Below are 26723 nucleotides of genomic sequence, written 5' to 3' on the forward strand. Positions count from 1 at the left end.
CCAGTCAGTTAGGGCAAGGGTCAGTGTCCAAATTAAGTTACAAATATGACCATGTGTATTGTTAACCCCATCGGTGGAGAGGACAGGTCTCAATGGAAATGGGACTTGATGGAAATATTGTTAGTAGTAATAGTTCAACAATATTGATATGTCTATGGAAAAAGTACTTAAAATGTTTTTTTTTAATTTATTTTTTGGCTGCATTGGGTCCTCGTTGCTGTGTGTGGGCTTTTCTCTAGTTGCAGCGAGCAGGAGCTACTCTTCGTTGCAGTGCGCAGGCTTCTCATTACAGTGGCTTCTCTTGTTGTGGAGCACGGGCTCTAGGCATGTGGGCTTCAGTAATTGTGGCACATGGGCTCAGTAGTTGTGGCTCAGGGGCTCTAGAGTGCAGGCTCGGTAGTTGTGGTACATGGGCTTAGCTGCTCCTCGACATGTGGAATCTTCCCGGCCTAGGGATTGAACCCATGTCCCCTGCATTGGCAGGCGGGTTCTAAACCACTGTGCCACCAGGGAAGTCCAAAATGGTATTTTTAATAGTGAAAAATAGGAATCAATTTAGATGTCTTAACAGGAGAATGGGTACATAAATTATATTAACTTTGAATATTACTTCATCATTAAAAATGGTAAATACTGCATTGTAAAATTAAAAAATACTCATATATTAAGTGAAAAAAGCAGAATGTGAAGTTTTACTTATACCTTGCTTATAACTGTTAAGATAAAAATGTATTGAGGTTGAAAGGAATTATACAAAAATGAAAATTATATTTAGACATGGTTATGATTTTCAAAACTTTTTATGTTGATATATTATTCTCTTAGTAAAAGAATGAAAAACTAGAGTGAAGGACAGGTGCTATTTTTGAGAGTCTGAGATTTCCATATGTAATTTTCTGTTTTAGCTCAAGAATGGCAAATTTGCTGTTCCCATCTCCTGAGTCTGTAAGCAAACATCACAAGTCACATTTATTTATTTATTTATTTATTTATTAAAAATTTTTTTTTAAAATTTTGGCTGCTCTGGGTCTTCGTTGCAGCGCTGAGGCTTTTCTAGTTGTGGCATGCGGGCTCCAGAGCTCATGCGCTCAAGTAGCATGAGGGCTTAGTTGCCCCACGGCATGTGGGATTAGTTCCCCCACCAGGGCTTGAACCTGCGTGCCCTGCATTGGAAGGCAGATTCTTAACCACTGGATCACCAGGGAAGTCCCGCGAGTCACTTTTAGTATTCTTTCTTGCTCTGTGTTCCAGTCAGCCACTGCTAGTTGATTCCTGAGGTAAAGTCAGTTTTTCTTCCCTGTTTATTGACTCACAGGTCATGAAAACATGGTTATTATAGATTACTGAACCAGCGTTTGACCCATCTCTGTATTTGAGGGTATCTTAGCTTCTACAGGACAGCTCTGGAAACTCAAGAAATGGCTAGCTTTCTCACTGTTTTTAATTTGTGCAGTTCTGCACTCTAGTATTCTGAAGTCTGATAAGTTTTTAGAATTGTTCATGATTGACTTTTTGACCTTATTTCAGTTTCTGATTTTATGTGTTTTTAGTGAGAAAGAGATTTAGCTTTAATAGTTCAAAGTTATGTAGCTGTCAGAATTTTAAGGGCTTAACATTTTATTCATCTCTGAATCTTTGTTAATCTATGCTTTATAGGTAGAGCCTTAGCAAGTTAGTACATTGCTAATTTGAAATTATAAAAAAAAGTTTAAAACTCATGACTTAGAGTGGTTTCTTTTTCTATTATTATTGTGTTTCATCTTTGCAGCTAGGAAAAGCAGATACCATTTCTCACAAGTTCAGAAGGAGATCAAAAGTCAAGGACACCAAAAGTGGGGAACCAACCACTGCTCAAAATATGACCCGTTCTTCCTTTAGTTCTTCATCAAATGTGACTTATGAAGAAGATTATTATTTGGATAATTTGCAGGATAGTGGAGACAAAGAATTAAAGAAACTTTCTCTCAATTCAGAACTTTTGGATTCTGAGTCACTTGCAGAACTGCCCTTGGTTGAGAAAGTCTCAAATTGCAGGCTGTCTACACCCTCTTTGTTTGCTGATAACAACATGGAAGTTTTTCACCCTCCTCAATCCACTGCAGCCTTAGTTGCCAATGAAATCTCTTTAGCTTCTTCTTTGTTGGAAGAAACTACTGAACACATGCATTCAGATCTTATGGAGGTCTGTAATAATGAAATCATATCAGTGTCTTCTTACAAAATTTGGAAAGATGATTGTTTGTTGATGGTCTGGTCAGTTTTTAATAAGAGTGGTTTGGAACTGAAAAGTGCTAACTTAGAAATTGCTCCTGCAGAAAATTTCAAGGTAAGACAATGAATGGTTTGTTATTTCTGCTTTAAATGGACAATGCTTACTTAATGTTTCTGCTGTTGACTCTTCTGATGGCTTATAAATTTCTCCCACATCCTTCTTTCCTCTTTAGCAAAAACAGCGTAAAGTGTGACAGATTTTTTAAAATTATTTTATGTAGGAACAAATTATTCAAAAGAGACAAGGAAACGTAATAAAGATTGTATTGGGGAAGACTGAGAAAACTGACCCAATTTCTTCTATGAGTTAGAATGCATTGAATGGGATATTGCTTGGGCCTGAACTGGGCAGAAGTTCCTGACTGTAGATGTGCATTAGAATCACCTGTGAAACTTAAAAACACAAACCAAAACCCAGTTCAGTTGTCTGAGCTTTACCACCGGAGCTTGAGTAAGGGTGGAGGATGAGAGGGGAAAATACCTGTTTTTTTCTTGTTTTTTTCTTTTCTTTTTTTAAACTCTCCTAGCTTTAAAAATCTCGTGCTAGCTAGTATTGAGAGCCACGTGACTAGAGTTTAATCTTTTTTGTTATTGTTAAACCATATAGACATTTTCATTGTGATGCCATTTGTTACATAATTCTGACCTGTGTGTAATTGTTTCTTAATTATCTGTGGTAGTGAATTTTTCTCAGGTGGGGTTGTCGGTTATCTTCATGATGTGGCTTGTTATTAACATCTCACAAGGGTGTGCTTTTGTACCACTTCATTTAAGTGGAAAATTGTTATTCATATGGTAGTTGTGTTGATCCCTTCTTTACTACGTGCATTACTTTTATTTACAGATCACTGAGCATCCTGGATGCTGCTTGCCTGTGATAGAAGCAGAAAGCACCAAAAACTTTCAATACAGTGTGCAGATGGAAAAACCTTTTACAGAAGGGAATCTTTCTGGTTTTGTAAATTATCAAGTGATGGATACTCATTCTGTTCAGCTCGAATTTTCAGTAAAATTATCACTATTAGATTTCATTAGGTAAATTTTTTTAGAATATCAATTCAAGTTATTCATCCAATTCAGCAAATATTTCTTAGGCCTCTTTTCTGGACAGAGCACTGTGCTAGGTGTTAGTGAGTATAGCAATTCAAAACTAGATACACTGCTACCTTTAGGGAGTGTTCACTCTTGGGAGGAGACATCGAGCAATCATATGAATGCATGTATAATTGTGAATTGTGCTGTGAACAGGAAGTAAATGATACGATGGGTGATTATAATGTGGGACCCGATATAGTTTGGGGTTGGCTAGTGATCTTGGGAAACTTCTGAGAGAAAGTAATATTAATATTTAAACTGAAATAATTTCAAAGATTCTGCCTGACTTTTTAAAAAGCTTTTAAAGTTACTCTCATTTGTATTTCATTTATTTGATTAATTCTTTCATAAAGTCTGTTCATTAAGTTTTAGAGATCCGCAGGAAAATTATTCAACAAAGTTATTAAATTTTTTTTAGAGATACAGTATTTAGTATTATAATAGCATTGTACAGTGTTACCCAAATAACTTAAAACAACCTTTCAACCCTTCTGCTCTTATTTTGTATTGTGAATATATTGTATACTGTATTCAAACATTTTTAAAAATGAAGCCTGCCTGAACCAAGAATGCAGAATACCAATGAATATGTCAGAAATTTTTTTTAACCTTCACACAGCCACCTGTGTTAGACTACTATAATTTTTGCTCATTCTTTAAAGTCTTTTAGTAAGAACATGTTTATCAGTCTGTCAAAGAGTATTTATTTATACCCGTGGTGCTGAAAAGATAGAATCTAGCCTTCAAAACACTTACGTTCTGTGACTATGAAGGTATGTCCCATGGTGAGCATTAGTAACATGAAGAAGCACAACATATATGACACAAAGTTCTTCTGTGCTTATTAATAAAATCCTCCGTAATTTTTTCCTAATTATAAAATCAATACATATTATAAAAATTTAAATGCTATAGAAAAATATAAGAATATAAAAATTTCCTGTAATTCCTCCCAGAGGTACTGTTTGATCTTCAGTCACCTGAATCGTTTAAAAAATACATTTATTAAAATCCTTTCTCTTGGTCCAGTTTGCTTAAGGTGCTCGGTCTTTATATTCATACTCTTGTACATGACTTTGATAGAGTATCTCATCCCCAAATCTAAAGTATACATAAAAGTTTTATATTTGGAAGATTCATGAAATTACTTGGTGGAATGACTAATACTCAGAAAAAGAGAGAACTGGGTGATTTATTGAAAAGACATTTGTTCTTTAATAACATCTGCTTTCAGCACTTTCTTCAGGTTGGAGGATGATGGTAAGCATTCTAATCATATTTGGTTTAAAAAACATAGATTTTGTGGGATTTAGGCTTATAATGATTTATTCCCATGAGTCATTTGAAATGTATTTGTTTGTTTAGAATCATTTAATTCTTATGGACATAAATCTAATTTTAAAAATTATTTTCAGACCATTAAAAATCTCAACTGAAGACTTTGGCAAACTCTGGTTGTCCTTCGCAAATGATGTGAAACAAAATGTAAAGATGTCAGAATCTCAAGCTGCTCTGCCTTCTACCTTAAAGGCCCTGCAACAGGAACTAAGACTTCATGTTGTTGACATTATAGGTTTGTAGAATTCTGCAAAGGCAATCTTGTGTTTATAGGAGCTTTCTTACAATCAGAAAACAAATCAACTCATAAGTGTCAGATTTCTTAGAGCTGTATTTCATGTTATGAGTATCAGTTAAGTGTGTTGTTTAGGCTTTATTAAATAATTTTTGTGTGTGGTAAAATATACATAACAAAATTACCATTTTAACCATTTTTAAGTGTACAGCTTAGTGGTGTTAAATGCATTCATGTTGTACAGCCATTGCCACCATCATCTACAGAACTTTTTCCTCTTTCCGAACTAAAACTGTACCCATTAAACACTAATTCCTCATTGCCCCTACCTCTCTGGCCGTTGGCAACCACCATTCTGTTTTCTGTCTCTATGAATTTGACTAGGTATCTCATCTAAGTAGAATCATACAATATTTGACCTTTTGTGACTGGCTTATTTCACTTATCATAATGTCTTTAAGGTTCATCCATGTTATGTGTCGAAATTTCCTTCCTTTTTAAGCCTGAGTACTGTTCCATTGTACAAGTATACTACATTTTGTTTATCCATTAATCTTTTAATGGACACTTGGGTTCCTTCCACCTTTTGGCTATTGTGAATAATGCTGCTTTGAACATGGGTGTACAGATATCTGTGTTTGAGTTCCTGCTTTCAGTTCTTTTGGTTATATATCCAGAAGTAGAATTGCTGAGTCATATGGTAATTCTGTATTTAATTTTTGGAGAAACTGTCATATTGTTTTCCACAGCAACTGCACCATTTACATTCAGCAGTGAGTGAGGGTTGCAGTTTCTTCACATCCTTACCAACATTTATTTATTTTGATAATGGCCATCTTAATGGGTGTGAAGTAGTATCTCGTTGTAGTTTTGATTTGCATTTCCTTAATGATTAGTGATGTTGAATATCTTTTCATGTGCTTAGTGGCCGTTTGTATATCTTTGTAGAAATGTCTATTGAAGTGTTTTTATGTTAAAGAATTTCTTATTTTGTTTTGTTGTAGGCAGTGAAGGGCTATTGGCCTGTCAGCTGCTCCCATCCATCCCCTGCTTGCTGCATTTCCGGGTTCATGGTGACATGTTAGCCCTGTGGTTCAGATCCTCCTGCTCTACTCTTCCTGACTATTTACTGTATCAGTGTCAAAAGGTGATGGAGGGATCCTAGCAGAAGTTTTGCTTATATTTTACTCCATCAAAATAAATGGTTTACATGGATAAACTTATTTACCAAAGTGAAAAGGACTCATGGTACTTCTAATGAAAATGGGGATTATTGCAAGTTGTGGTTTTATGTGTTTTCTTTATGATTCCTGATCAAGAAAGATCCCCAAGAAACTGTACCCCTAACCTTTTACTCAGGATTGTACAGTATGTTTGGGTCCCAAAAAGTGACCTAAGCTTATGTTATAAACTGCTAATGATTTATATATCACTTAGTGTAGAGGGACTGAAAATATTTATTTTGTTATAAATAATTTTATAGCAGATTTACTCTAGTGCTAGATGATTTATAGTGAAGCCAACTCAGTTCTCTGCATTAATGAGGGGAGACATGAACTTAATCCCAAATTGAATTCATATTTGGCTTTGGAATGCAGTGTATGCTTTTTGGTAGGCAAGTCATTACTTTCAATAATGTTTTGCTTAGATCAGTATTGAAGTAAGTTGGCACAGCACACACTAATAGTTAAGGAGATCGATGAATATGTTGGATATTGGGGGGATCCAATCTGTGGTACCATTTTTATTGTAGATAACTTGTTACACATAATTGCAGACAATTTGGCTACAGAATTTGTTTTCCACTTGTGTTTATTTTTAAAACTCAAAGTGAATCACTGTATTTTTGTGTTAAAAACTCAGAGCCATTTACAGAATATTGTCGTATAGAAACAAAGCCTGTAAGAGCACGCAGTACTAAAGTAAACTTACGGCAAATATCTTAGTTACCACTTGGGTTTTTTTTTTTTGGCAAATTAAAATTTGTAATTAGAGTATAAACTGCAAAACCATCTTTCCTGGGCTTTGAATCCACTAGTACTCAATGGATATAACCAGAAGAGTGACTAAGTATACCATACAGGTTCTTCAGTAAAATATTGTATATGATTTTCATGTTATGGTTGTGCCTATATGTCCTCTGTCAGAAAAGAGTTTAAGCCTAATATGAATGATAGACCAGAATCCTGAGATTATACATTAATGTTAAAAACTAAAGTAGTATTTTATAAAACCTTATGGTGCTGTGGAAAATATTTATTATTTCACTTTTTCTGATACTTCACCATGGAAACTATTCAGGTAATATAGTTTTAAGTCATTGCAGTTAATACTCTGGTTAATTGGTAGTTTATCACCCATTGGTACTGTTTATCACCCAGGTATAGAATTGTGGTTTTAGGTTATTCGTTAATCATAGCCGATAAAGATGCTGAGGGGATTCCCCAAAGCTGGTAGATTTCCTTAGTCATTTGTGTTTAGCATATCTCTCCCTAAAAACAAAAGCAGCATTTAAAAAATTAATTTTTAAGTTACTCACTAAAAAAAAATAACATCTTGTAAATTTCATGCTTTTAAAAAACATACAGTAAAACCTTGCTACAAGAGCGGTAAGTGGCTAGAATTTCCTGAGTAGGTTTCTCCTTTTGAATAGATGATCAGATTCATCCTCAAGCTCCTGCCATTGTCATGATGAAAGGAATGTGAATGATGGTGGAGTGGTGGACACTGGTGGCTAGACTCATCAACTTTCTCTTTATTCCTGCCTCTGTCAGCAGCACCCTCCCACCCCACCTGGTTCTGCTGATACTCTGACAGAGAGATAGAAAGTGCCCCCCCTCACTTTGCAAGGAAATGTAGAGTGTGGCAAAAGAGGTGCTTCAACTTTTTGTGTCTCTGCTTCCATGTATTTGTATGGTCACCAAGGCTGGGTTGAGTGTGGAACAGTGGGTATAGGTGCCCAGCAAGCAGATGGACAGCTAGCTGGGAGAGATTACACTAAGCTACTGTGGGTGGCAGCAGTAGTTGCCATGAGAGACATGCTTGGCCTACAGTGCTAATGGTGGGAAATGTGTAATGGTAGGTTAGGTCTGGGAGCATGATTTTGGGTCTGCCAGGGGGAAGATGGTGTCGCTTTTGTTCTTTCTAAACTCAATACATGAAAAGTAGGGTAACAGGGTTTCTACTGAAATGTTTAGTAGGGTGTTTACATTTTTATATTTTTATGGTTTAAAAAAAAAACCAGTAATAGGAAAGAGTAGATTTTAAAGAACTTCAGAGCAGCAAATATTCTGCCTAAACTAATTAATGTTTTAAGTTCTAGATCAGGCATCACCAACCTTTTTTGCATTGTAGGAGATGTGACTATGAAGTAGGAAGAATGAGTTTTGTTGGCAGATCGTCTCTTTACCTTATACTCATAAGTTAGTCAAGTAAAGGGGCAACATCTGGAGTGAGAGCTATTGGTGGGGAGACTCAGCTGTGTGAGTTCTGTGCTGGGCATCTTTGGTGAGAATGCAGGTGGCAACAAGTGTGACTCTGGGGAGAATAAAGGGAAGACAGGAAAGAAGGATCAATCTCCCACCAGAAATAGTCCCCGTGGCGTCAGGCAGATTAGTCTCAGGGGAATGTGGACCCCGAGTAAGGGTCCTTCTGAAAAAACTGCAGGTGGAAGCTGAGCAATTACCAAGTGCTAATGTGCCAAGCATGCCAAGCACAGCATACGCTCTGCAGCAGAGCATTATTTGAAAAAATATTCTGTTATCTACCAAAACAATTGTGAAAATGCAGTATTTTATTTTTTCCTTCATTTTAATTCATGTCACAAATATTTTAAAATATCGAGCTTCTTTTTTTTTTTAATGGATAAATGTGGTCTTTGTCTCATGATTGTGAGCCACTAAAAGTGCATTGAACCTATTCACATGTCTTTTAAGGTGTTTTTTGTTTTAAAAATTTAGGAGGGAAAAATGCAAATGAGTAACAACTTACTAAGCACTGATTACCTTATTTTGGAGTTGAATTCTGTAATTTGAAAAAATTCAGTTAAACATGTAATAAATACAAAGTGATCTGTATTGTTCTTTGGTCTATATTTTCTTTATCATCTAAATAACTGAATAAAGGTAATCCTATTCATTAACTAGGTAGGCATTAGCTAAAAAGAGCAAAAGCAACTGGAATGGGATGAAAAGAGTAGTATACTCATTACAGCCCTGAAGAATGTCATTTAATTTGTTAAAAGTAAAGATACTGCTCTTTCTTTGTTACGTTCAGAGAGAACTTTATGGGCTTCTGACAGGCTAGAGTATGGATCGATCAGCAGGTGCCTGTCCATATCCCCTGCTTTCATCTTAGCCTGACCAGAGCATTCAAAGCAGAGTGTTTTGTTTCTGTATTGCCTCTCCTCAAGATGCAAGAAACACGGTAAGTCCGGTGGTGGCTTAGTGTCCAAAGACTCTGAGTCACCTGGCCATCTCTGCATTGTGTTTCCTAAAACGCAAAGCTAGATCAGAAATGATGTTTAAATCTCACTGATGCCTCTTGTTGGCTACAATGTATAGCAGGAAAAATGTTCTGAGACTTGAAACCCCATCTTTGGGGCACGGAAGGTAAAGGAGGTTTAAATGCCTCCTACCCACTGCAGTAATGAAAAAGAAGGGTCGCTTTCAGCCAAATGGGCCGGGGTTAATGATTATATGAAAGTTACTTGTTATATTTATGCATAATGAGAGACTATGAGCTTTTTATGGTTAGAAACCTGATGTATATTTTTATCTCCCTTTTACCTGGTACTTAACAGTCACTCAGTTTATTGAATGAATGAATGACTAAAGAAACCTGTTCGCTTAAAATAGGTAATCTGAGACCTGGTAATATCCAGGGATTGATTTTAGTAATCCTGTGGCTCTCCCAGAAATGAAAGTGATCTGATTTGGTTTATAAATATGTCAGCAGAAAAGGGTTCTAGTGAAAATAGCTTGTGCCAGTTTGTACCAAGTGGGAGAGAGGAAATATGACCACTTAATGAGACCCTTACCAGCCTAAGGCTAAGTCCTGTGAGAACTTGCCATGTCATTTAAGAAATCTCTATGCAAATGCAGTGTGATTACAGATAGAAATTATGACTTGGAGAATGGGGACTTTTCTGTAATATGTCAGATGTCCATGATGTCTTACTGGTCTAGAAGAACTTGTTCTAGAACAGAAAGCAGTAGACATTTGGTCAGTGAAGTTAAAGATAGGGAGCTAATGAATATGATAAGGCAGATTTACCAGTGAAAGTAGTATCACCTGTTTCTTTAGAAAATTGGGAACTATGATAATGGGAGAGACAACTATATTGACATTAATAAGGTCAATAGCGTCAGGGAAGTTGGGAAAGAACAGTCCCTCTGGGATAACTCGCAGGAAAAAGGGTTACTTAAAAGGAAATGTGTTTCATTTGCATCACATGGGAAACTTTATGGTAGGTGCATGGATCTAGGATAGGAGGATACCCACAAAATGAGTCCCAGAGAACCTTGAGAACTTAAAGATTGTGGCCTGGATGCAGAGAATATGGGCCTACGAGTGGGGAAAGTCAAACAAGTTTACTGGAATAAGGCTGAAAAAATAGTGGATCCTTGTTGTTGCAGCTAGATTGTGGGCTTTTATCCAAGAGAAGGAGTCAATTTCCTTTAGTTATTTTAACCTGTTTTCCTAAGTGGATGAGTACTTTTCCTTTCTTAAAATATTAAATTGCCAATGTGACTAAATGGCTGACTACAGGAAGTTTTTTCCCTGATGGGGTCTGGCAAGACTTATGTCAAATAGATAGAGACTAGAGCCTAGAGACTGTGCTTCAGTGAGAGAAAAATAATTAGAAATTTGTTTAATTGCACATCTTCTCCACCCTTTATATTATATGACAAATAGGAACAGAGGCAAGGCATATATATTCTTAAGGAGAGGCATTTGGTCTGATTTGCTACCACATAATTTAATGAAGGTGAAAGTAATATCAGTGGCTAGAACAAGCTGGTCTTCATTGATGATGGATATCAAGGTGTAAGTATTTAGTTTTTTCATCTTAGTTGATGGTTGATGGGGTTAAATAGAAGAGTTTTTTTGAGCTATGGGAAAGGTGAAATGATTTGAACCCAAATATTGGACCAGTCTTCACTTACAGAAGTGATAGGAGTATCTTTTGTTACTCATAAGAAGCCTTTTTGAGCACACCTGAGTTAATGCTAATGCGATGACCCTGGAGTGGGGCCCAGAAAGGGGCTGGTCACCAGAGAAACCAAGTAATTAGTTAGAACTTTCAGCCCTACCCACTGACCTCAAGGAAGGGGAAGGCTTGGGGGCTGGAGATTAAGCTCTAAAAGAATTATCGCAAAGGGATTTGATGAGCTTCTGTGTTGGTGAATGTTGGTGAACATTCTGGGAGAGGACACAACCCAGTTCCAGTGAGGACAGAGATTCCTGTGCTTGGGACCATTCTGTTTCTCAGCCTGTGTACCTCTTCATCTGGCTCTTCATCTGTATCCTTTATATTAATATCCTTTATAATAAACTGGTAAACATAAGTAAATGTTTCTCCGAATTCTGTGAGCCACTCTAGCAAATTAATTGAACCTGAGAAGTGGGTTATGGGACCCTCCAGTTTATAGTCATTGGATCAGCAGCATAGGTGACAACCTGGACTTGTGATTGGTGTCTGAAGTGGCACAGTCTTGTGAAACGGAGCCTTTAACTTGTAAGATCTGATGGTATTTCCAGGTAGTGTCAGAATTGAGTTAATTTGTAGGACAGCCAGTGTGTGCCCACTCAGAATTGGAATTGCTTGGTGGTGTGGGGAAAAAAAATGCATCAATAGACACACACACACACACACACACACACACACACACACACACACACGATTATACATATTTAGGTTGTGCAGTGTGATTTTTTCAAGTTGTCCAACAGGATAATTTAATATATATTGTGAAATGATTACCACAATCAAGTTAATTAACACATCCATCACTTCACATTGTGTGTGGTGAGAACACTTAAGGTCTTAGCACATTTCAAATATACAACATGATATTACTAAGTATAATCACAGTGCTGTCCACTAGACTGGGGACCTTTTTAAAATCTCATACCCTAGAGCATAATCAGATTCTCTGAGAGGTCAGACATAGGCTTCCGTTATTTTTAAACTCCACAGGTAATCACAACATGAAGCCAAGTTTGAAAACCACTATTTTAGATGCTATCTCACTCCACTCTTCCTCAGTGAGATTGTTTTTCATTGTGTTTTCCCCACACTCCTTCCTGCAGTGGAGATTGATTGCAAGTAATTAGCTATTGAGTGTGTGGGAAGTAAGTAATGGCATTGTTTGGAAAGATTGGGTAGGTACAGAGAAGGAATGTTTTATGAATATATAAAAAGTTGTAGGTCGTTTGGCAGTAGCAGCTTAGTGTTTGAATTTAGCAAGCTTAGGCTTGATTTTAAAATGATAGCATGGTAGGATTTGAGAGATGAGGGTCTTGCAAATTGAAGTCAGACTGCCAAATTTTAATTCTTGGCTTCACTAATTACTCATTTGTGCTTTTGGGCAAATTACTTAAACACTCTGTGCCCCAGTTTCTCATCTGTATAATGGGGATAATAATAATACCTAAAGATTACTGTGAAATGAAGTAATGCACATAGTGGTTCATGAGATCATAATCTGTTAGTTTCTTATATCAGCTTATTAACATCATTATGGAAAAGGAAAAAGGGGGCAGTAAAGATGAAGGAAAGAGAGGGTCCAGATAAAAGTGAGGAACTTTAGCATAGCCAGAAAACATCAGAAAGTAAGTTGCCATATTTTTTAACATTATAGAGAAAACAGAAGAAAGAAGGCTTTGTGAAGTTAGAGAAGCTATTTTCAACCATGTCTCTAAATATTTAGGAAAATAATTTTATAAAAATATAAGCAATAGAAAAATACTATGGTCAAATGACATATAAACTTGGAGAGAGAGATTAAGAAGTGGGATAATATCCCTACAGAAAACGAAAGCACGCTAGTATAATATGCTCACAAAATAGATCAAAACTGTTAACCTATGTTTCAAAACAAGCTAGAGGAAATTTTAAAAATGATTTACGATGTGAAAGAACAACATATATTAGTGCTGTATAAACTCAGAAATGAAGTGACTGAAATTAGGAGAGAAATAGAAATTTTAAAAAAATTCAAAACTGAAAACTAAACTAGAAGAAATACCAAAGTGAATAAACACAAAAAAATAATGTCTTAAAGGAAATAGAGGATGAAAAAGAGGATTTTTAAAAATAAATGAAATAGCAGTAAATATTCAAGAGAAAGTACCAAATATTGAAGAGAGGCAAAGAAGGTCCAACATATGGACTTAGGAGCTCCTGAAGAAGAAATCCAAAGCACAGGACAAAAATAAATCCTAAACATGGTAACTCAAGGTGACATTCCTGAAAGTACAATTTAGAAAAATAATTTGAAACTGGAGGGAGTACATTGTGTACCTAAGACTATCAACTGATAAACACCAAGACAAAACATTCTAGTAACATTACTAAACTCTTTTAAAAATAGAAAAAAATTCCTTGGTTATCTAAGAAAAAAATAGCAAGTGAGTTGAAAAGAAGTTAGATTATTTTCAGACTTTGAGACATGCTTTATGCCAGAATAAAATAGGATGATATATTTTAGATAAAGCAAGATGTGAACCAAGGCATTTGCTGTCAGTAAAACTGATCTCCAAGTTTAAAGAGCACAAACTGCTATCAACATATAAGTAGTCAAGGAGTATTGTTCCTATGAACCCTTCCTGAGGAAGCTGCTAGAGAATGGATTCATAAGGACTGGTTGTAAGCATTAAGTATATGGTTGTTTATAGAACTAGGAATAAATGGGAATTCAAAGGGAGAAGGTATAGTACATAATAGCTATAGGTACTGACAATGCAGATACAGTACAACTGAAAGAAGGGGGACATATAAAAAGCATATGCAAAATCAAAAATTTTTTTGTAATTATATCAGCAGTGGTAGTAGTATCTGAGGCTCTGTGTAATGTGGGATTAAACAGATGAGTAATTATGGGATATTTAAATTTTATCATAGTCTGTATCCTTGAGACCAAGATTTTCAGAGTGGAGGAAAGTAAATACAGATATAATATAGAAGATGGTGAATAAATTCTGTAGTTCTCATTTTGTGTTGAGGAGACACACACACACACACACACACACACACACACACACACATGCCCCTACTGCCCAGATTATGGTCCTGAAATATTATAACACTATTTCCCACTAAAAGAAACTAAGGCTTCTCAGAGAAATGGTTGATTCCAGGTCTGGGACAGAAATTATACAAATGAGCCTGAAATATCTTTTATATCGGGTAGCAAAGAATCTATCAAAGACCACTAAAGTCATAACAAAGGACACAGTAGCTAACTCAAAGAGGCTCCCACTGGCCAAAAATGAGAATTTGAGCTTCAATACAGGTATGCATTGAAATCCAAATATGCTTAAATCCTTGAGTTCATAATGCTTACTGTTGGAGGATTGTACAGAATAAATTCATTGTCTTGAAAACTACCATTAAAGATAAAGAGAAGCATCTCTTAATAAACTATTCCTGCTAATAAGTGAAAAACAAGTGATAGAATATCTGTACTTTGCAATCTTCAATGGATTAATAGATGTAGGTATTGAACACCAAAGACTGTTAATACCAAAAAGAAAGGCAACTAGATGTTTTGTGCCTCCCAATGAAAGAATACAAAATCACCTACAGTCTTAACCAAAGTGATAGAATAATCTGAGTTTGTTCAAGTCTCTGGATGAAGTTGCTAGTTTGAAACTCAAAATACAGTGGAGAGAGGAATAAGTTAAAGTGCATTACAAGTTTGCAGTCAGCAAAATTCAGACTATGGAAAACCCTAGAGACCTTCAACAGATAAGGAAAAGAAAGAGATGGAATGGAATCTTCAGATTAAAAGAGACATAAGTTTCTTAGAAATGGGCAAGACTAAACTATAGTGTCTAGGGATACACAATTGGGTATTAAAAGAAATGCCAGGAAATGATTTTAATAAACGTAGGGTAAGGTTACTTTGGGGCAGAGAGGAGATTGTGATAGGATTGTGTGTGGGCCCTCTGAGGCCTTTTTGGGTGGTTGGCAAAGTATTATTTCTTGACCTGGATGGTATTACAACAGTTTCCCACTTATTAATCATTTATTAAGTTAAAAGTAAAAATAAACAAATGGGACCTAATCAAAACTTATAAGCTTTTGTACAGCAAAGGAAACCATAAAAAGAAAACAAATGAAAAGACAACCTATGAACTGGGAGAAAATATTTGCAAATGAAGCGACTGACAAGGGCTTAATTTCCAAAATATACAAACAGCTCATGCAATTCAGTAAAAAAAGAAAAAAACAACCCAATCGAAAAAATGGGCAGAAGACCTAAATAGGCATTTCTCTGAAGAACACATTCTGATGGCCAATAGGCACATGAAAAGATGGTCATATTGCTAATTATTAAAGAAATGCAAATCAAAACTACAGTGAGGTACCACCTCACACAAATCAGAATGGCCATCATTAAAAAGTCTACAAATAACAAATGCTGAAGAGAGTGTGGAGAAAAGGGAACCCTTTACGCTATTGGTGGGAATGTAAATTGGTGCAGCCACTATGGAAAACAGTATGGAGGTTCTTCAAAAAACTAAAAATAGAGTTGCCATATGGTCCAGCAATCCCACTCCTGGGCATATACCCAGACAAAACTGTAATTTGAAAAGGTACACGCACCTCTATGTTCATAGCAGCTCTATTTACAATAGCCAAGACAAGGAAACATCCTAAATGTCCATAGACAGATGAATGGTTAAAGATGTGGTATATATACACAATGGAATACTACTCAGCTATAAAAATGAAATAATGCCTTTTGCAGCAACATGAGTAGACCTAGAGATTATCATACTAAATGAAGTAGTCAGAAAGAGAAAGACAAGTACCATTTGATATCACATGTATGTGGAATCTAAAATATGACACAAATGAACTTATCTACAAAACAGAAACAGACTCATAGACACAGAACAGACTTGTGATTGCCAAAGGAGGGGGGGTTGGGGGAGGAAAGGATTGGGAATTTGGGATTAGCAGATGCAAACTATTATATGCAGATAGATAAACAACAGGTCCTATTGTCCAACACGGGGGACTCTATTCAATATTCTATGATAAGCCATAAAGGAAAAGAACATGAAAAAAATACATGTGTAACTGAATCACTTTGCTGTACAGCAGAAATTAACACAACATTGTGAATCAACTCTACTTCAATAAAATCAGAAAAAATAATTTATGTTATCCATTTGTATAGTGTGATGTTCTGCATCTATGTTTTATTTTACAGTTTAAAAAATGCGGCTTCTAAAAAAACATTGTAGCTCATTAAGAGGCTCCTAGTAATGAAGTTTGAGCCATTTTCTATAATAAGCAGTGTTTTCACACTGTATTTTTGCTTATTACTAATCTATGCTGTATCTTTCTTGAAGAATATGGGAGCAGCAAGGCTACCACTACCAGTGGAGAAGGAAACACAACAGCTGCTTAGCTTTAATTTCTCCTTTTCCAAAGACTTTTCAAACTGAACCATCCACTATGTGATGGTTCTTTGTTCAGCATATTTCATTCCGCATCTCCTTTCTCCTTCCATTCTTACTGGTAGGGCCAATGGAATGTTAGCAAATGGAATACAGGCAGAGGTCTTAAGTGTGTATGTGGTTTGGCTGGGCTCTTGTGTGATGGTGGTTTGCTCTGAGGAGAGTTTGTACCGGTAGCTGCTTCTCCTTCAGTGGCATGCTCTTACTCTTTGTTCGTTGGGTGGCTGGATAAAGGACTCCAGGGAGGGACTTCCTAGGTGGCGCACTGGTTGGGAGTCCGCCTGCTAATGCAGGGGACACGGGTTCAATCCCTGCTCCAGGAAGATCCCACATGCCACAGAGCAACAAATAAGCCCGAGAGCTGCAGCTGCTGAGCCCATGTGCCTCAACTGCTGAGGGATGCGCGATTAGAGCCTGTGCTCCGCAGCGGGAGAGGCCACCACAGTGAGGAGCCCATGCACCACAGTGAAGGCTGGTCCCCTTCGCTCGCTGCTACTGGAGAGAGCCTGCTACGGCAAAGACCCAGTGCAGCCAATCAGCCAATCAATCAGTCAATAAAAGAGAATCCAGGGAGTCTCCAGAAAAGAGACAATGGAGGCATTAGCCAAAAGAAGCTTGAGTCCCCGAATGAGGCAGAGTTCTTTGAATTGAAAATAAGTCTTGGGTTGTGTTAAGCTACTGAGATTTTTGGGTTTGTTACAACACCTAACGTTACCCTGACTAATGCAACTGCATAGACTTATGCTGTCCAGTATATTAGCCACTAGCCACTAGTGGTAACTGTGCCCTTGACATGTGACTAGTCAGGACTAAGATGTATTTTAAGTATAAAATAAGCATTGAATTTTAAAGATTTAGTACAAAAAATATAAAATGTTAAAATTTTATATTAACAATATTGAAATTATAATATTTGAACATATTAGACTAAAAATATATTATTAAAATTAATTTTACCTATTTCTTTTTAGTGTGGCTACTAGAAAATTTAAACTTCCATGTGACTGCATGATATTTCTATGGGACAGTGCTGTCTTGGAACTAACATTCAACCAAGATCTCAATTTATAGACCTACAAAGATCAAATCTAGAAAAAACAATCAGCGATTATTCCCGCTTTGCTGCTAATCCTAACATTAAATCCATTATCCTTAAACTTTAATGGCAATTCCAAGAGAATCATGTCTTCTTAAAAGGAAGAATTCCGGGAACTTCCCTGGCCGTCCAGTGGTTAAGACTCTGCACTTCCAATGCAGGAGGTGTGGGTTTGATCCCTGGTCGGGGAGCTAAGATCCCACATTGTTGCACAGCATGGCCAAAACATAATAAATAAATAAGTAAACAAATAAATAAATGGAAGAATTTTCCTCAGCTTCTGGGAGAATTTGATATCTATTTTTTCTTGTCTTTTTCTCCTTCCTGTATCTAACTTACCTTTGTCTAAACTGCTATGAATGTGTTTCTCAATGCTATTAATGTGTTTTTCAATTCATACATAATATCTTTCATCTCTAGAGGTTCCATTTGGGTCTGTTTTATATCTTCATGTTCTCTCTTCATCGTGCTCAGGTTTTCTTCTACTTTCTTAAACATATGGAGTGTATTTTTAATAGCTGTTTAATGTCTTTGTTGGATAATTCCGGCATCTCTGTCATTTCTGTGTCTGTTTCCGAGTCCAGAGCGCTAACCATTATACATGGGGCCTGTGTCTGTTTCTACTGATTGTATTTTTTCCTGTTATTGGTCATATTTTTCTGCCTTTTTGCATACCTAGTATTTTTTTTTTTTTTTTAACAAGGTGCCGGCCATTGTGAATTTTAGATTGTTGGGTGCTGGATTTTACTGTATTCTTTTACGTGGTGTTTGGGTTTGTTCTGGTGCTTGGTTAAGGTACTTGGAATCAGACCGATCTTTTCAAGACCTGCCTTTAAGGTTTAATAGGCTTGGTCCTGAACAGTCTTTAGTCTAGGGTTAATCTATCCCCCCTAGGCAACACCTTTCTGAGGATTCTACCTCTGTAGCATAAGGGCACTTTGGCTGGTGAAACATAAACTATTTCCATCCCCAAATCTAGCCATCCTGGCCTCCCTGAACTCTTAGAACTTTTCCTCCCTATCCTGTGCCCTGGAAACTGCTTTCAGCTAGTAAGGTGGGACAGTCACAAGGCTTGCCTTGGTTTTGTTTCCCTTCTCTCAGGGAAATTAGAGTCCCGTGCTGGTTGTTTTTCAATGTCTAAACAAATCATGATTCCATATAATTTCTCTAGTTTCCTAGTTATTTAAAGCAAGGAAGTAAATTCAGTTCTTGTTACTCTTGGCCAAAAGAGGTAGTGCCCTAACCAGGTTTTGATTTCATGAAGGACACATTCCTACCTTGTTTTAGGAATTCCTGAGGCACTTGATCAAATTCAGTATAAAATTTAGAAGGAAGAGGCATATGTTACTCTTTGTAGACACAGAACCCTCCTCTGTATGTTTTAGGTTTGGACAGGTTATTGAAGATGATGAGCCTACAATTAGGGAGTGCAATTGGCATCAAAAGGGAGAGCCCCTTATTGTGGCAGCTAAGTGCTGATTCAGAAAACAGAGTGGAGTAGAAGAGGACTTCCTAAATTGCCCCATCAGAATGAAGCCTCTGAAGACTTGCATAAGCAGACATTGCCAGACAGGCCAGAAGGGCACAAGCAGAGGCCTTTGCTGGAGCAGCTCCAGGCTGAGTTCCTTGCTAGGCCAATCTAAGGTGAACTTTCTCCAGTATTGGCAGTGGTATTTGGAATGTTCCTTGTGGGAGAATACTGTGGACTTTGAACTTCTGGTTTGTTTGTGAATAGTAGGTATTTTGGGGAGTGAAGGAGCAGGGAAGAGGGTTGTTGTTTCTTAAAGTTTCCTTCCAAGGACATGAAACTTATAAGTGTTGAAAGTGTTGTCAGCTCCTGGGCTGTCCAACAGAGTATCCCTTCCCAACCCTTTCCTCAAGTTTCAAGGACAGTAGTCAGAAAAGTAGGATATTCCTGAAGAGTTGTCCCTGTAATGCCATAGATCTTATCAGTATTGGCATTTTTGTTGGGTTGTTTTACTTGTCTGAGTTTCTCTTCTGAAGTTGGCTACCCAAGTCATTGCAGATTTGTCCTTTGTGCATAGAAGGTCAGGAATGGCTTTTGCCATCGCTTTCTCTTCTGAGATTGGGGCGGACATCACAGTCTATCACATTTCTCCGGCCCTTGGATTCAGGACTCAGCTTCAGAATCCTTTCTGCCATAGCACTTTGGGCTAGTTAGTCTGAGTTGCCACTCGAAATGAAACTTAGTGGTTCTCTCTGTATTAGAGAGTACAAAGTTGATTTAAAATATCAACCTCTAGGACTTCCCTGGCGGTCCAGTGGTTAAGACTCCATGCTTCCACTGCAGGGGGCACAGGTTCGATCCCTGGTCAGGGAACTAGGATCCTGCATGCTGCCTGGCATGGCTAAAAAATAATAATAATAAAATAAAATTAAAAAATATCGACTTCCCTCACATTGTGTTCCCAACTTGTATTCTGCAAGTTCCTCTGTATATAATATATATAATTTATGTACTATCTATAATGACTTTCTACCCCTAATTAAATCCAAAACGCCTCCAAAGAAAAGTAATTTGTCATGACAACAACCAGGAAACATTTACTGTGTTCCGCTGGGTCAGAGGCTTGTTCCACACACTATCATGGGCTTAATTTCCCTAAAGCCCTGAAGACAGATATTATTTTCCTACTTTATTGATGAGGAAACTGAGGCTCAGAGAGTCTAAATGACTTGCCTAAGGTCACACAGATATCTAGCCGCAGAGTTAGGACTTAGATTGAGACTTTATAATCATCCTTGAATACCTCTGCCTATTTTCTTATTTCCTTTTTCCTTTGTTTTCTTTCACACCTCTTGGCTTTGGTGAGGAGCAGCTGTCCCTTTGGGAGTTCTGCCAGTAAGTAAGTGCTGCAACTTCTGTGAGCAGATGACAAGCCTGTCACCAGGAGGGTTTTTCTTTTTCTACTGTAAAGAGACACATTTTGCTTTTTCTTTTCTTGATTATTTCCAGATTTGAAGCCGTTCTGCGTGACAAAAGTCCAGCAAGTCTGAAGAAAATTGAGAAATTACAATAATTTCTTTTTATTTTAGATTAATTTGGCATTTGGGTCAGGAAATTGTATAGTGCTGTGATTATTTTATTTAATTAAAGCAGGTAATTGTGAAGCCAGAGGAAAACTATGTTTAACAAATTAAGCATTGATAATTGATTATTCACTGGTATTTTTCGTTTGTTTTGTTTTGTATTAGAAGAACAATCACCATCAAAATTGAGTGATAAGAAGTTAATCCAGCATACAGCCACAGATACACACACACACACACACACAGAGGTGTGTACATAGTTATTTAATGAAATAAAGAATTATTTCAGCCACATCAACCTGAGATCCTCTTAATATTAAGTTTCTTGGCCATTGTGCCCTGACTGCTTTCAACAGGGCATAGTATAGAATCGTCAGACCACCAACTACTGTCCAAAGTGCTAGGAGCAAGCCCAGGGCTTCAGGATCAGAGGTCAGGGGATGTGTGTCTCTATCTGAGGCTGGTTGGGAGGCTTTTCTGTGGATCCAGGGAGGCGCTGCTACCAGTCCCAGAAGCCCAGATAGGAGAAGGGACAAGTGCCAGTTGTCACGCCAGGCTTCCCATGCTTCTTCCCAGACCTCATACTAGAGAACAGAGGGTGACATGACTGTCAGAGGATTGGGACTTCAGGAACAGAGCAAGTGGGGGTAATCCTCCCTCCTGCGCTTGCTCCTCCCCTTATTTCTTCCCTTTCATCATTTGAGCACCTTTTATAGGTCAGTCATGTGCTAGTTCCTGGGGAATGAGACCGGGTCCTTGCCCTTAGGGAGCTCTCAGTTTGGGGGAACTATCCAGATGGCAGAGTGGGGTGGTGGTAGGGACACAGGTAACTGCAGGAGCACCCCCCTGCCCCCCCCCGCCCCCACCCCAGTCCCCACCCCCACCCCCCAAGGTTTTTAGAGGAGACCTTCTCCTCTGTAAGGGTGTGCAGTGTCCTGCTTCCTCTGGGTACGGAGGAGCTATTACCTGTTACTCTGGATTATTTCTTTTTAAGTAGGGTGATCAAATAATCTATGGTGGAAACTAAGGCACTTAAAAGGGAATGATGGCTTAAATATCATTTGAATTATATAATTTTTGAAATATTCATTGATGAACAAATTGTTTTTGTTATATTGGTGGATTAATAAAATATAAAACTATTTTCAACAAATTTTGTAGAAAAAAACAACACAAATCTATGTGTATCAAAGCAAAAGTTAACGTCTTTACATTGGTTATCTGATCACCAAAGTTGCCTGTAATCTTCTTTAAAGTTGCATTTTGTAGTTAGATTAGTATTTGAAATTGTTGATAATATTCTCTGAAGACCATATGCACTTGTTAAATTTTAGCCTTTTTTGTTGAGATGTAATTCATATAAAGTAAAATCCATCATTTTAAAGTGTACAGTTCAGTGTTTTTTAGTATATTAACTGTTGTACAATCATCACCACTATCTAATTTGTATCAACCCCGAAAGAAACCCTGTGCCTATTAGCAGTTAGTGTACCAATTTCATCTTCTCCCCAACCTCTGGCAACCACTAATGTTATTTTGTATCTATGGATTTTCCTATGCTGGATGTTTTATAAAAATGGAATCATACCATATGTGATCTTTTGTGTCTGGCTACTTTCACTTAGCATAAGATTCATCCATGTTATAGCATTTTACAATACTTTATTATTGTTAGTATTCCGTTGTATGGATAATACCACATTTAGTTTATCCACACCAGTTGTTGGGCATTTGGATTGTTTCCACTTTTTGGCTATTATGAATAATGCTACTGTGAACATTTGTGTATAAATTTTTACATGAATATATGCTTTCAGTTCTCCTGGATATATACCTAGGAAATTGCTGGGTCATATGGTAACTCTATATTGAACCTTTTGAGGAACTGCCACATGGTTTCCCACAGTGGTTTCACCATTTTACATTCCCACAGCAACGTAGGAGGCTTCAAATTTCTCCACATCCTCATCAGCACTTGTTATTGTCTGTTATTTTTGTTATATCTAGTGTGTGAAGTGGGTAAAGTGAAATATCATTGTGGTTTTGATTTGCATTTCCCTAATTCTAATGATGTTGAGCATCTTTTCATGTGCTGAGCATCACGTCTTTTCTGGAAAAATCTCTATTAACCTTTTGCCCATTTTGAAATTGGGTTATTTGTTGTTTTATTGTTCAGTTGTGAGTTCTTTATATATTATGGATACAAGACCTTTATCAGATGATTTGTAAATACTTTCCCCATTCTCTGGGTTATCTTTTCACTTTCTTAATAGTATCTTTTGAAAGCATAAAAGTTTTTAATTTTGATGAATCCGGTTTACCTATTTTTTCTTCGATTGTGCATTTGGTGTCATATCTAAGAAATCATTGCCTTATCTAAGGTTATGCAGATTTTTCACCTATATTTCTTTCGAAGAGTGTTATAGTTTTACCTCTTAATAATACTTTATTAAAAGATGAAAATTTCAGGACATGTGCTAAAAAGATGTGATGCCAGGACCACTGTATATTGAGATTGTCCTTGGCAAACCAAGGATATATGGTTGCCCTGCCTCTGATGGACTGGGGGAAAGAGCTCTCTGGGGTAGCAGAGGGTAGGGGCAAGAGTTGATCAAGTTCATTTCTCTCCTTTATGTTTATTCAAAGACCTGAAAGGACTCAACATTTCTTTGATGCCTAATGGGATCTAGACTGTATTCCATGGGATACAGTGGCTTTCTTTAATCTTTTATGTAATCTATAATGAGATCTTCACCCCCAGGCTGAGAGTCCTGAAAAAGGGGGTTACATGGAAATGGAAGTGGGAACATACCTAAAATCTACTTCAAATTTTTATTCAAACTGGATACCGTAGCCACTAAGTGTTAGTAACATTGCCTCCTTTCATGGTCCCTTCAGCCCTAGTGACTGGTGGCAACTTGGGCTCATGTTATTGCTGATCTCTGGGGTGCATTAATGTACCCTGTTAGGCTTCTCTGCCTTTAACAACTTGATGGTCAATTCCCCGTACCAAATTCTCTGTCTGCAATGTCTGGAGTGCTTTCTATTTTCTTGACTGAACCTTGATTTTTTTTTAATTAAAAAAATTTATTTTTAAATTTTATTTATTTATTTATTTATTTTTGGCTGCATTGGGTCTTCGTTGCTGTTCACAGGCTTTTCTCTAGTTGTGGTGAGCCAGGGCTACTCTTCGTTGCGGTGCATGGGCTTCTCAGTGTGGTGGCTTCTCTTGTTGCAGAGCACGGGCTCAAGGAGTGTGGGCTTCAGTAGTTGCGGCATGTGGGCTCAGTAGTTGTGGCACATGGGCTCTATAGCACAGGCTCAGTAGTTGTCGCACTCAGGCTTAGTTGCTCCACAGCATGTGCGATCTTCCCACACCAGGTATCGAGCCCATGTCCCCTGCATTGGCAGGCAGATTCTTGACCATTGTGCCACCAGGGAAGTCTCTGAACCTTGACTGATTCAGAGCTCTTCTCTATTTTCTTTTTGTCATAATCCTTAGGTGATTAATGTTGCCCACTTCATTCCACTGTGGTAATCTACTTAGGGTTATTGAGCTATCATTTCCTGGGTTTTCTGTATTTTATATACCCTGTCCTCTATCTTCTATCAAAACTTGCCATTTCAATATTCCATTACATTGTTTTCCAAGAAAACAGCTAGCTATTTGACGTGCAGCTGTGCCGAGGTGTTAGGGCATGGTAATGGATTACTGTGTAACCTTCTCAGGAATATTTGAACTTTGCACAGGAATGTATGGCAATATGATACTTTACTCAAAAGTCCCAATGTTAGAATTTTAGGCTTTTCCTAGGATCTCCTAAAATTTTTACCAAGTGTGCGGTGCTTACATTAAGTTGGTCCTTTCTGCTAAGAGACTATCATTTTCTCAAACGGACCAGAATTAGGGAAGCCAAAAATGAAACAAGATGAGTTCAGAGAGACCATAGATTGAAAACAGCAGGAAGTTTTCTATTACTTGTTTTTCTGAAGTGGGCTTCCAAGCAAAGTCTGCTTGCTGATCAACAGAACAGCCACGTCCTATACTCTAGGGGTAAAATCGTAGCATGGAGGAGGAATTTGGGTTAATGGCTAGGGAGAGGGCAGGGATGGTCAGATGGAGAAATGACAGGGCAAGTAATTGTGTTTGAGCTCGAAAGCAATCAGGTTCTAGTTCTTGTAGGGAACAAGGATACAAACAGAGGAAGCAGAGGGGAAGCAGAAGCAAATGCGCAGCTTTGTGAATCTGCAACTGCCTCAAGACAGCCAGAGATAGGACTTGCTACAACCTGAGAACAACAGAAGCCACTCTTTAGCTGGGCAGGTGACAATGACCACACCTCTTATATGTGGACTTGGCTGCCTCCCTCCAGGATCAGCCTCCCCTTAAACAGTCATCCAGTAATTCCCTGGAGTAAGGATTAATCTCAAAGTGACCTATAGTGAGGGATTCTTCCAAAGCCCAAAAAGCCATTACCCAAGATAGGCATCCAACATTGTCATTTATGACTTGCCATAAATACCAGCACTAGCAATATTATCTTCACATGAGCAGTTGACTTCATGGTGCTTTTGAAAGTTACAACACCATAAATATCTACAAATATGTTATTTTATCTGCTGTCATAATTTGTCTGCTCCAACAGAGTTCTGGCCAATTTTAGAAGTTTGTATGTAAATACATGAATATAATGGTAACAAGATAATGAAAATCAGAACACAATGAGGTCAAGTATCACATTTAATCTACAAATATTATGATAGAATGAAATTGTTTAATGGGTCGCTAAAGTAAATTGTGTGTGTGTGTGTGTGAAGTGGGATGGGGGGAAATGATGCCTAAATAGGGAATGCATAGAGCAGATATCTTTAGAACCTCTTTTTTCTCCTTCTGGTTAATGGTGTTCATCTTTAGAAATGATTTGGTGGTGACCTAACAGACTAGACTCAGCACATTTACGTACGTATAAATTTTAACTGGTATTTTAACAGTAACAAAAAATATTACTTTATAACACTCAATGTCCTGTGACACGTCTGGAAGTGTGCCATTAAAGGAAGTTAATTCTGAAATGGGGTTGGTCCCCATCTATTGTCACTAAAAGTCATTTAGGTGGAAATGAACAGTTTGGGGTGGACTCTGTGAAGATGTTAATTAAGGGAGTAAACAGAGAAATGGGTTAACAATTATTGCTCACTTGAGTTTTCTGAAGTGCCTGGGGTCTGATCTGTGATTCTCTCTTCTTTCTTTGAGTCTGGGATCCTCTCCTTCTCCCAGTTACTTTTCCAGCTCTTTGAGATTCTCTGGGGAACTTTCTTGATAGCTTTGGTTCCCAGGTGTGCTGCAGGTTTGGAGCTGGCAGATTTCAGGTTGAGGAGGTTTAAGTCCAATGCCCAGGAGACCCATGGGAGGGTTCAGCTGCTGTTTGAGTGTCCATGTTGTATAGGTAAATTGATGACAGGGTAGATTAAAAAACCACTGCTTAGTGGTTTGCTGGCAACTGATTTCCTCCAGACTTCCTCTCAAAGGCTCAACGTGAGCTCAATAACATTATTTCCAGGAAGGTGTGGAAGTGAAGGTGGTGAGAGTATTGAACTGAGACTAGGAGAGATGCCTAGGTCTGGAAAACTGACTTCTCCCTCCTCCTGAGACTTCTGTTTGTCAGGGCGGGAAGTGTGGCTTTAGTGAGCAGGATTCTGCAATATAATCTACTTTGAAAGTAAGCAGCAACGAAGAGGAAATGAAAAAATATGTAATGTACATTTAGTCTAAAAGGAAAAAAACTACACCCTATAACTCACCTATTCTTTCAATTTAAATTTATTTTTTATTTTTTGTACTGTGGTAGCTCCAGGACCGCTTTGGAGAGTGAATACCAGTGACCAACACCTTTGAAACGCCTTCCGCTTGAAAGTTTGTTCTCTCGTGTCCTGGTTTCA

The 26723-nt window shown here is 37.6% G+C and overlaps 1 protein-coding gene across 8 annotated transcripts in view; it reads left to right on the forward strand.

Annotated features, from left to right (window-relative positions):
* Nucleotides 1–26723, forward strand: part of AP4E1 (adaptor related protein complex 4 subunit epsilon 1) — a 102206-nt gene that overhangs the window by 48908 nt on the left and 26575 nt on the right. For 5 of the 8 annotated variants that reach the window (XR_009051364.1, XR_009051360.1, XR_009051361.1 and 2 more), the window contains 5 exons: nt 1769–2326; nt 3116–3306; nt 4782–4939; nt 5944–6086; nt 7593–9364. Coding sequence is in view for 1 of the 8 variants with exons in the window: in XM_057722184.1 (XP_057578167.1) it covers nt 1769–2326; nt 3116–3306; nt 4782–4939; nt 5944–6086; nt 7593–7631 (1089 nt within the window). In the remaining 7 variants the exon portion in view is untranslated. Of the gene's footprint in view, nt 1–1768; nt 2327–3115; nt 3307–4781; nt 4940–5943; nt 9392–26723 lie in introns of those variants that run through there. The other 3 variants (XM_057722184.1, XR_009051366.1, XR_009051363.1) reach the window with 3 other exon arrangements.

This window comes from Hippopotamus amphibius, chromosome 2, assembly GCF_030028045.1.
Source record: "Hippopotamus amphibius kiboko isolate mHipAmp2 chromosome 2, mHipAmp2.hap2, whole genome shotgun sequence".
NCBI lineage: Eukaryota > Metazoa > Chordata > Mammalia > Artiodactyla > Hippopotamidae > Hippopotamus > Hippopotamus amphibius.